At 29.6% G+C, this 12643-nt stretch overlaps 1 protein-coding gene across 1 annotated transcript; it reads right to left on the reverse strand.

Annotated features, from left to right (window-relative positions):
* Window positions 1-4741: 4741 nt before the first annotated feature.
* On the reverse strand, window positions 4742-12643 carry LOC107440083 (uncharacterized). Its single transcript, XM_016052872.3, has 2 exons — window positions 12588-12643; window positions 4742-5496 (listed from the first exon to the last, which is right to left on the reverse strand). Exon 2 carries the CDS (start codon window positions 5493-5495, stop codon window positions 4917-4919), a length of 579 nt encoding a protein of 192 aa, XP_015908358.1. The 5' UTR covers window position 5496; window positions 12588-12643; the 3' UTR covers window positions 4742-4916.

Below are 12643 nucleotides of genomic sequence, written 5' to 3' on the forward strand. Positions count from 1 at the left end.
GCAACAAGAACAAATCTAGTTTAGATGATACTGCATCGTATCAAAAATACGCAGAAAAAAAATTTCACATCTTTGAACAGAATTTGAAACAAGGTTTAAAGATTTTAATTCTTTGGAAGACAAATTTCGTTTTTTTTTTTTTTTCGATTTTCTCAATAAATATAGACTCAGTACCCAGTTATATGCAAATGGAAGTGATTGAGATTCAGTGCGACTCAAATTTGAAGGCAAAATTCATAGAGTGGGTGTGCCTGAATTTCACGAATATTTACCAGCAAATTCTCGAAAATTCGCGTATGAAATTATTTCCAAGTTTGGAAGTACTTATCAGTGAGAGCAATTATTTTCTGTTATGGAAATAAATCTCCTGTCCGAAACCGTATTAATAACGCTCACGTTGGGTCAATTTTGAAAGTAGTCTCGGCCAATAAGCGGAGAAGAGATGTCTAGTATCAGGACGTAAACAATAATTTAACTTTATGTATGTTTATTACAATTCAAAATAAAAATATTTGTTTCTATGAACATTGAATTTCTTTTTGCGCCCCACCTAAAGTTAAGCATTGTTTATTTGGCCCAAGTTAGCTTTTGAGTTTGACACCCCTGGTGTCGGGTATACCGGGCAAATGTATATGTGATGTACAATTCATATTTATTAAAATTCATATCGTTGCATAGTTGAAAAACAAGACTAAAATCAGAAATATTATTTAAAAAAAGTTGCAAAATGATGAAAAAATGAAACCCTTTCTCATACCTTCTTTTACAGTGACCTTCATTGCAATTTTTTTTAAAAAAAAATTTTAAGCCCTTAATGCATTAAAACAAATTTTAGAGCGTGTTCTATAAATATATTTTTCTGAAGCCTTAATACTGTTCCTATTGAACCATAGCATCGTGAAAATTAAACCATCTTAAACTTGATACTCCTATATTATAGTTAGTCCACACCCGCCTGATATTTGATTTCCCGCGTTAAGAAAACGATCTTTTAATATTTAAAATTCGAATCGCCTTTCAAATTAAAATATTTAGAGTCGCTTTAAATCAAGCTAACCTTTATAGACTATCACAAAACTTAATAAAAAGAAACTTCAGACGATTTTATTTATTTTTCCTGGAACATACCTTTACTGATCAATAAAACGATATTTCCCATGAAAACGATTTTTACTAAATGCTGACTTAATCAGAAGAAACTTCTATAGAATCTTCTGGAGGGCTCAATAGAAACATTGTTAACTTTCTCTTGCTTGGAGCTATCACGATTCAAGAGCTCCTCTTGTCTTTTCATTCAAGGAGCTCGAGGATGGGCATTCTCTGGAGTCTTTGATCAAAATCTTCATCGTTAAGAGAAATCTCTTCCCGGAAAGGAAGGAAGGGAGAGAGCAATTATTGATCTGGATTTTCTCACCCTTTCGTTATTTTGTGCGTTTTACCGCTTGATTTTATTTTACCTTATCGCCAACTTTAAGCAGAAGATCTGTGGTATAACTACCACTGTAAATATTAAATACCAATTTACTAGCATATAACACATGATAAATTTAATCTCTTTAGAGGTACCTTTTGATAGACGAAGATTGACTTAAGTCTGAAATTAATTACCCTCAATGGTGACTATCGATGGATGGCTCACATTAAACAGTTAATTTGCTTAAAATATAGCGTTCAAAAAAACAAAAAAAAAATTCCGGTAAAGTAAATAAAAAGTCTCCCGAAAACAAAAAATAAAGAAAAAAAAATTATGAGCAGTAATATAAAGGAAGGAATAATTATATAATGAGCAAAAATGATATAAATTAAAAACCAACATAAATTAACTAGTGTTATTGGTTCATCGAATTCTATCACAGATAAAATTCGAGTAATATGGTGTAACTACCAGTATAAATATTAAATACCAATTCACTAGTATATAAAACATGTTAACTTCACATAATTCAGAGGTATTTGATAGAAGAAGGTTGACATAGTCTAAAATTAACTATCCTCAGATCCATATCGAATTCGCTTCACTTAAGTGAATCAGTTATGTTGCAGAGTTTCTAACCAACATGCATATTAACCTGATGATCCGTTAACCCTTTAACGCATAATTTTCATTAAACATATTTTTCATTATTTTGTATTAATTTAGGACAAAATAAGTAAAAAATATTATAATTAGCATTTTAATTATTTATGGGCCGGGATAGGTAAGGAGCTGGACTCACGTTCGTAAGATCGGGAGTTCGAATCCAGCAGGCCGAAAACTCCTCGTGTAGTAAATGGTTACTGGTGCACGTTAAATTTGTCGGATCACAAAGTCCTTCGTGTTTCCATAACAAATTACCATAACATTATATGTCCATAACATTATATGTCTGGGGGTACTGAATTGGTGATTGATCGTTCTCTGATTCAGGCCAAAATTAAGATCTGTTCATAAATGTATGAATGGGTCTACCCAATAAACGGGTGTGTAATAATGGGTGTGGCAGAAGTCGAATTCTTGGCCATAGATGGCGCCACTGGAGAAGAATAACAATCGCACTCCTTGTCTTATTGACCTACGGCAACAGCAATTATTTATGTCTATGAGATACAGCATAAGACGCCGGTGTCTTTTTCTGCGTTAATGGTAAAATCTTCCAAACACGGGCTCACTTCCAAATAATTATTTTTCAAATTTGCACTTGTTTAGAACTAAGAAAAACAGTTATTCATCAGCATAGAAATTTCTTTAATTTGCGAAATCAAATATTGATTAATTTTTGAATATGAATGGAAAAAAGAATTTTTAAAATACTTTTTTTGGATTTTATATTTTAGTACTAATATAATTCCAATAATCTATCAGATTTTTTTTAGAAACTATTAAACTGTTTTTTATAATTAAAAAATACCGAAATATATTTTGCTTGTAATTAGAGTGCCAGAAAAAAAAGATACATAAAAGGGACACAGCTGTCTCATCTTCGCCAAAGTGCCAAAATATTGTTTCTTTTCTCAAACTGCTTAGGTAATCTGCGAACTACTTAGATTATATGCACTTTACCCACTTGGCTTTCGTTAAAGTGAAAAGATCTTTATTGGAACAATAATAATGTTCTTGTATGTTTAAATTAACCTAATATTTATTTTATACACGTGCTATCAATCACTTTAAAAAAATATATTATCAAATATCAACCGGTTTAAAATATTATTACACGCAAGGAAATTATTATAATATCATCTATCTATTTTTAATATTTATAAAGAACCAAATCAATATAATCCACAAACTAATTGCTAGAATAGGAGAAGCAAACTTTAAAACTTTTACGATACGGGGACCATTAATGCGCATATTAATTTGGAAAACTGTGGAAAATTCTTGATTCCGCACTTTGATGGATCACCTTAGTTAATTTGAAGATTAGCTTGAGCATATGAATGCCATCCTGGCTTTTGTTTGCGTGTACTGAAGAGTTTACCTCTCCTTACATCAGAAAAATGTACCTATTTTTTTTTTTCTTTTGGTTTATTTGTCTGTAAAATAACTGTGATGGTATGGTAGGGAATATCATTGGAAGAAACATTAAATAGGTTTAAATTAAAGCATCACAAATTGCAATTCTGTTAAGTTTTTTTCCTTAAAATGAAAAGATCTGCAATATGCGAGTTAATACTTCGTTAAAAAAATTTTTTTTCATTTTTCTTTTTTTTTCTTCTTCAGATTTCTTTGTTGGTCTTAAAGTAAGCATCGGTTTCTTCTCCGTTTGGCTGATCTAACATGATTGAATAAAACTCAAATTAAATTTAAACAGCATAAGATTTTGTGTACAACTTTATTATATTTAATATCTGTTAATTGAGCTAAATATATATTGAGCTTAATAATTTCTGCTTAACTACGCTAAAGTCGCAAACAAGTTTGAATTTTTGAAGATAGTGCTCCAGAACTTTGTAAACTCTGCTACGGTACTGATTATAACATCTTAAATAAATTATATTTAAACACTGTACTTTTAACACTTAATAAATATAACCATAAAACTTAAAATAAATACTATAATATTATTCAACTACAATTATAACGCTTTTTTACGTGTAACAGTTTAAATGATTATCATATTTATTATAACAGTAAAAATGATTTGTGGAATTTTACTATGGATGATGTTTTCAATATAAATGTAAACAGTAACAAGCTTGAGATCTTGACCTACTTCCGGTTAGAAAGTATATAGCTGCTTACTAGAGCTTATTCTGCAAGGCGATATTTTCAAACAGATATTTTTTTTTTAATATAAGAAACAAATTATATGATTTCTGAGCTCAAATCTGTTGTATTTCATAAGATATTAATCATATTAGGTAGTTCTGGTGAGTTTAAAGTGAAAATTAATTGTTAAAATGATCAAAACACTACCCGAAAGTATAGACCCGGAAGTATAGGCAAATGCAGCCCTCCCTTGTGTAGAAAACACTAATCCATTGGAAAAACATGCCTACGCAATATTTGAACGTCCCCACAATGCACTTTCTAGACAATTTGAAAATCATCGATGTGTTTAATTGAGTTTAGGCAGTCAAGAGCTTTCTTTCAGCTCTCTTTAGTGTAGAAAACGCCATCCATACTTATTAACTTTAATGGTTTAAATAAATTACATAAATTAATTATGCTCAAATCACTTATTAATTTAATCTTTTCTATTCTGAGTTAAATAATAATAATAATAACAACTATATTCTATGATAAATGCAACCAATATCACCTCAAAATATTTATTTTCTTCATCAGAATACATTCCATAATGTGAATCATATAGATTCTTTCTCGTTATTTTCCTTAGAGTGCACAATTTTCAAAATTCATATTAATTCACAATATTCAGTTATTTATTTTTTTTTCTATCATTTATATTTCTTAAGTGTTTCATTAACAGTTAATCTGAGAGACCACGTGATAAATGTTTGTATTTTTCTAGATCTTCAGGTTTCAAAATTCGAACCCACTGCGTAACAAAGGAAATAAAGTGATTACTTTGAGCATGATGCTGTGGCGTCCGCTTCTCTCCAAATCCTCGTTTCTCACCAAATCCTCTTTTTTCGCCAAATCCTCGTTTTTCACCAAAACCTCTCTTCTCTCCGAATCCTCTTTTTTCACCAAAACCTCTCTTTTCACCAAAACCTCTTTTCTCACCAAATCCTCTTTTTTCGCCAAAACCGCGTTTTTCACCGAATCCTCTTTTCTCGCCAAATCCGCGTTTTTCGCCAAATCCCCTTTTTTCAGTCTCTTCATCGTTCCGCACATCGTCTGAGCTAACATTTTCTTCGTCTGGAGAATTGTAATTTCGCCAACTGTATTCTGGTTGTTGATGATTGGCACCTTTCAGATAAGCCATCGTGGAGGGATACAGTCCTTCTCGAACCTCCTGTAATTCCGATTCTTCAGCGCCGCAGCAAATGAGTTGTATCTCCAGTACTGCTATCACAGTCAATATGAGGTCTCTTAATTTATTCATTCTGAAATAAAAAGAAAGGGAAAAAGTACATTCCGGGTGTTACATAATATCCACCCTTAATATATATTTTACGTGCAACTAATAATGTGTAATGTTTTTTCTGCCTTCATTTTTGAGAAGGGCTCTAAAAAATGTGTATTGAGCACAGTGATTATGCCACACCCAGGGACTAATATAGGGGATGCCTTTATATCTATGACCACACCCTATGGTTTATTTAACAATTATGGTTGAAGAGATATATTAGACTTCCACCACCGACCTAGTCATACTCAGCAGCATTTTTAAAGTAAAACTTTTTAATACGAGTTTGACAAGATTTTTGCAGCATCGAATCGACGTACACTAACGTGCTGTCTTTGTATGACGTACATCTTCCGATTCGTAAGAAAACTTGGAGAGAGCTACGTCACATTATAAGATTTGAGAATCGTAGCAACCCATGTCAAGAAATTTCATCCTACGTCGAAAGAGGGCGCTTCCTTGTTAAAAATTCTTCGTTACGTTAACGACTTTAAACTGATTCTATTATTTATTTAAATTTTCCTAAATTTAGATCTTCTAATTGACTATTTTCTAAAATTGCATCCGAATAAGCTCACAAATGCTGTTTGTCCACGTTAGATTCCTCACAATTTAATTAATTGATTGTTATTAAGTGTTATTAATTCATTATTATTAATTCATTATTATTAATTCATTATTTGTCACAATTTAATTTCGAGCAACTTGTCGAGCTAATCAAGTTAGTCACCAAATCCTTAACTTACCTTAAAGCAACTGTTTCTAAGCCTATTTTCAAGCAATTTTTGACAATAATTATCAGGAAAAAAAAATTACATTTATGGTACATTAAATTTACGGTAATCAAACATAAATTTAATTTAATTTGGATAAATGAAAGCACCGGCTTAAAAGTGCTCGAACAACCAGCTCATAATGAGGATGCTCCTCTAGTGGCTAACAATAACATTTCAGATCATAGGTTGATATGCATTTATCGAAAATTTTTATCAATTATTACACGTTTTTATATTGTGTAATACTTTTCCTCCAAATTTGTAAACGCTGTTCTTAATCATTCTGTAAGTATTTTTAGAATCTTTGTTATAAATCAAGTAAAAAAGAATGTATGTTAGAAAGCAATAAATTAATCATATAAGAAAATGAATACCTTATCAAAATTTGACAGATTATTATTGAGAGTAACCACGTTGAGAGGTCTTAAAAACAAATTCGCAAGTTGGATTATGGGTTGAAAGTGACTGGGGAGAAAAAACGCTATTAGCTAGTTTCCTCTAATAATCAAACTGATTTTCTTTAACCGCGCTTCTAGAGGAATCAATTCGATAATCATTTGTCAGACTACGATTTCGAATGTTAATTTAATACACCTCAATATTAAAATGTTTTCACTTCCATTTTTGACGCCAAAGATTATTAAAATATGTACAATGCAAAAGAAAGGAAAAAAGGTTTTTGTTCTAAAAAATTATTGCATATTTTGAATAAAAAATTTGCTCTCTCTGTATGCAAAAAGTTTTCTGTTCGCTTAAAAGTTCTCGAGATACAGCGAAACACAAAAATAGTAAATTTAGCATTAAGAGGTTCGAACTTTCGATTGCTCTCCTGACTAAACTAATGGAACCATATTTCCCAGATTACGGCTCAGGATAAGGAATCCAAATCAGTCTGAAAAAAGGTATGTGTATTCAGAGAAAGTACATTTATGTAACTCATTGTGAAAACTAAAATATCGCCTGCACTAACTAATAAGCAGATTTGAGGTCACCATCCCGAACCATTCTGATTTTTGATATTTTCTAATTTTAGCGTCTGATTGTGAGAGTTAAAAGAACGTCTGCACTAACTTATATGCAGATTTGAGGTCACCATCCCGAACCATTCTGATTTTTGATTTTTTTTCCTTCTGATTTCAGTGTCTGATTGTGAGAGTTAAAATATCGTCTGCACTAACTAATAAGCAGATTTGAGGTCACCATCCCGAACCATTCTGATTTTTGATTTTTTTTCCTTCTGATTTCAGTGTCTGATTGTGAGAGTTAAAATATCGTCTGCACTAACTAATAAGCAGATTTGAGGTCACCATCCCGAACCATTCTGATTTTTGATTTTTTTTCCTTCTGATTTCAGTGTCTGATTGTGAGAGTTAAAATATCGTCTGCACTAACTAATAAGCAGATTTGAGGTCACCATCCCGAACCATTCTGATTTTTGATTTTTTTTCCTTCTGATTTCAGTGTCTGATTGTGAGAGTTAAAATATCGTCTGCACTAACTAATAAGCAGATTTGAGGTCACCATCCCGAACCATTCTGATTTTTGATTTTNCATTGTAAACACAAGTAATAAGTAATCAAATACATTGTTTGCAAGAATCTCAAAACACAATGATGCCAAATGGCTTTAAAATACAACGGAAACAGTAACCCGTAAATTTAGGCGGTACCGAGCTTGCAGCGTTCCCTAGTGTAGAAAACACCATCCATAAGGTTTGAGAATCGTATAGCAACCCATGTCAACAAATTTCATCCTGCGTCGCTAGAGGCCGCTTCCTTGTTATGAGTTCTTTGTTATGTTAGCGACTTTGAACTGATTCCATTATTTATCTGAATTGTCCTAAATTTTTATCGTCTAATTGACTATTTTCTAAAATTGCTTCCAAATATGCTCAAAAATGCTGTTTGTCCAAGATAGATACATCATAATTTAATTCATTCATTATTATTTATTCATTATTAATCATAATTTAATTTTGAGCTACTTGTCGAGCTAATCAAGTTAGTCACCAAATCATTGACTTACCTTAAAACAACTGTTTCTAAGCCTATTTCCAAGCAATTTTTTACATTAATTATCAGTGAGCAAATTTAAATTTACTGTAATCAAAGATAAATTTACGGTAAATGAAAGCACCGGTTCTAAAGCGCACGAACAGCCATCTCATAATGAGGAGGCTCTTCTAGTGACTAACAGTGACATTTCAGACTATGGGTTGATATGCATTTATCGACTTTTAAAATAAGTCCTACTTTTCCTCCAAGTATGTAAACGCTGTACTTAATCATTCTATAAGTATTTTTAGAATCGTTGTTATAAATCAAATAACAAAAGCATATATGTATGTTACGAGAAGTAAATTACTAATCGTATAAAAAATGAATACGTTATCAAAATTTGACAGATTATTAATGAGAATAATAATCTGCAAGCGGTTTTAAAAAGAAAATCGCAAGTTGGATTGTAGGTTCAAAGTGACTAGTAAGAAAAAACGCTATTAGCTAGTTTCCTCTAATCCTGACTAAACTAATGGAACCATGTTCCCAGATTACGGCTAAGAAGTACTAATACCACTAAAGACCACTTGAAGATAAGGAATCCAAATCAGTCTGAAAAAAGGTATGTTTAGTCAGAGAAAGTACATTTTTGTCATGCAAGTACATTTGGCATCTTGTCCTCTCTCTCAATAGAAAAGGTTTTGTTTTATGGCTACCGAGGCCGGTACCTCCTGAAGACGTCGGCTTCGGTGGTCATATTTTTTATTTCCGTTGTTTTCTTTATTGCTTCAAATACATTTTTGTAATTCATTGTGAAAACTGAAATAAAGTCTGCACGAACTAATTCTCAGATTTGAGGTCACCCTCTCGAACCATTAAGTTTGAAACCTAGTTCGTAAAATCCTATCATTAGATCAAAAGTTATTCGGGATATTTATTTATTTTGCGTAGAGTACAACATTGATGGTTAATATATATTCTATAAAAGGAAGTAAGGTAATCTAAAAATTTTATTAAATTTAACTTTCAAAAAAAAAATTCGTTTAAATTGTGAGACTCAATGAAAGAAAAATTTGCGCCATTTATAATACAAGTAATTTTACTAAGAAAAGAAACGAATTGGAGAAACTGCGCTAAGCGATAATTACTTCAATTAGATTTTCATTCTAGCTTTAATTAATTTTCCCTAATGATGGGGATTTCATTACAAAAAGGGGAAAATATGTTAAAGTTTTATCAATTAGAGAATATAATTACTGAATTATTTTTTTTAAATATCTTTAAAGATAATAGGCAGGATATTTTTTTTTACATAAAAATATAAATGAAGGAGAGTTAGTTACACGATGAGTTTCTTTATATCGTAGCAGAAATTTAGATTTTTATTTTTTAAATTTTATTTGATTTTGCTTTAAAAAGTTGGAGCCTTTACTAATTTTAACAACTGCTTTGTAAGTCGAGAAGCATGATTAAATATTTTGTTGAATTATAAATTATTTTTTTAAAACTTTTTATAATAAACTCACGATTAATTAAATCTATGTACAATTAATTCTAATTTTATTAAATATTATTTATCAATTACAACTAATTTACAGCATTAAAAACTTTTGATGTTTCTCAGAATCATTATTTTAATTTCTTACAAAAATCTTTTTAAAAAAATATCTTTAAATTGCTGTAAAAATTTCAAAAAAGAATCTTTTTCTCCTTTTTTTCGAAAAAATTATTTTGTCCATGTTTTTCTTCAATTTATTTTGTTACTAGGATTATTACTGCACAGAGTGTTCCGCAAAGACCGCCCTTTGTATGTATTTTTAAAATCCTTTTTAAAAAATGGTAACAAAGTATCTATTGGGATTGCAAATTAATATTCACGCAATAATCACAGTACAGGAGGGTAAATCTAATAAAAATTAAGGTAGGTTTGATTGCGGAACGCCTTTTTTAACGTTTATTACACTTGCCTTCCTTTACTGCTTGTCACATTTCGATATCGTTTTTTTCCCTCGCCCAAATAATAATTTATAATTGCAATGTTTATGCTTTTTTTTATTTCCTTTTTTTGAGAAGTATTCTAAAAATATGTATAAGCGGTTAATATACATTAATAATCAATAAATATATATAAATTTCGAAAGAGTCTGTACGTGGTTTATCCTTTTGACTGCGAAGTGATTTATTTTTAGACGCGATTTATTTTCTATAAAGTGCATACTGAAATTCAAATACATGAAGAAAAGCTTAGTTAATTGTATATTTATTTTTTTGTCCTTTCCTTAAGTTTATATAATGGTTAAAAAAAATTTTTTTATTTAATAACTCGCTAATTAAATCACTAAATAGAATGTAACTGAATTAATTGAAATGAAAGCTAAAGATATTTCTACCTACTATTTTAAAATTAATTAAATATCAGATTGGGAAAAGCCTCTAAGAAAGGTCCGGCCCACAAGGGATTGAAAATTCTTAGGGTTTTGGAATGCTAATCAATTGAAGTCCAAATACAGACAATGAAAAAATAAAGAAATTTTTGTCGAAATCGCTGATTTTTGGCCAGTTGGATGCCTCAAATATTGAAGGTTTTTTTTTTCTTCAAAAAACATGCAAAAAAAAGAAGAAAAAAGAAAAACAAGCGTAAATAAATAAGCAGAAAAGAAACAAAAATATCGCCAAAACTTATTACTTATCGCCAAATACCTTTTAAAACTTAAATTAATAAATAAAAAAAAATTATGTATTAATGAAGAGTAATTCTACATAATCATTACTTTGCGGTTAAATTGTATACCTACATGTTTATGTTCATTGATAAGATAGCTTTAAACGTATAAATTTGGATTTTGGAATGAATACAATGCAATAATTGAGATTAATAGGTTGTTTAAACTATAGGAAACATGTGCTAAAACTTCATTTGTAAAGTAAATAATGCAATGGTAATTCCAGAAATTGATAATATTACCCTTTAACAAAGATATCTTTACATACAATTGCATCACAGTAAAAAACCATATTTTAGCATTTTCTACCATTGAAATAACAAATAGAAGTGGAAGGTAGAAAATATCCCCCTCGAATCGCTTACCAGTCATGCGATTTTATTATTAGGGCAAAATTCATTCAACCACGCTCGCTCTACCTATGTTACAGCTCTATGATTAAAATAAACATTTCTTATTCCAATTTATTCACTGTTATTACTGTTACACTGTTGTATCACAAAAATAAATATTTAAAAAAAAACTGTTGGAGTAAAAGAATCGATGTAGAAATAAAAATACTCATCAAATTTATTTATTCAGTATAGATTAAACTTTTTATATCTAAGTTAAAAGGAAACTCTATTGTGACAAGAACAAACACGATCTTTGGAATTGTTGTGACGTCTCAGTGGATGTTCCTATAGGAAGCCCCACTGTAAACTCCATTATACATATAATAGTTACATGGTTAAAATGTAAGCTTTTCAGATTTTAGTGTAGATTTTTTTTAATAAATGCAATTTTTAAAAAAAATTATGGTAAAATTGTTTTTTAAGTTTTAAACAAACTACAATTGTAGTAAAGTAATTTTTTTTCATTACTTTCAATAAAATTTGTTATACAAAAAAATTTCTTATCCTTATAAATTATTACATATTACTATTTTTGTGGTTATCACCTAATTCATTTATCACGAAACAACTAAAAAAATTCATACAATTTTAAGAAAGTTCTACAATTGACGCGATTTAAATTTTAAACCTTTATTCTTTAACGAAATTTGAAATTCTAGAAAAAATTTTATGGGTCATAAATTATTGTAAATCAATATTTCGTAAATTCCCATCTAAATAGCAAATAGTTTGTCATGCAAATGTTGAAAAAAACACAGTAAAGAACATAAAGATTAAAGCAAACGACTTTACAAATAGCGTAATTTTAATTTTAATAATTATTCAAATTATTCTTCAATAAAATTTGAAAAACTATTAAATTTCATTGGTAATAAGTTATTCAAAATCAATACTTGCAAGTTCTCACCTACATATCTATAAATTTATCAAGAAAATATCTAAAAAATATGAAAAAGAACAAATGATTATTAAGTAAGTGATTTTAAAAATGGAGTTATTAAAAATTTTAAACTTTCATTCATAATTAAATTTTGATATACCAATAAATTTTATTAATGAACTGTTGCATACCAATATGTTGCAAGCTCTTTACTATATAAAAGTTAATTTATCATGAAAATATTATTTTAAAAAAAATCAAAAATAATTTAAGGTAAAATATTCTGTCTAGACTTACTTGTTATATGAGCGGGTCTTTTAATTCTTTTAAAACTAATGCGACTTTATTCAACA

The sequence above is a fragment of the Parasteatoda tepidariorum genome, chromosome 9 (genome assembly GCF_043381705.1).
Source record: "Parasteatoda tepidariorum isolate YZ-2023 chromosome 9, CAS_Ptep_4.0, whole genome shotgun sequence".
Lineage (NCBI taxonomy): Eukaryota > Metazoa > Arthropoda > Arachnida > Araneae > Theridiidae > Parasteatoda > Parasteatoda tepidariorum.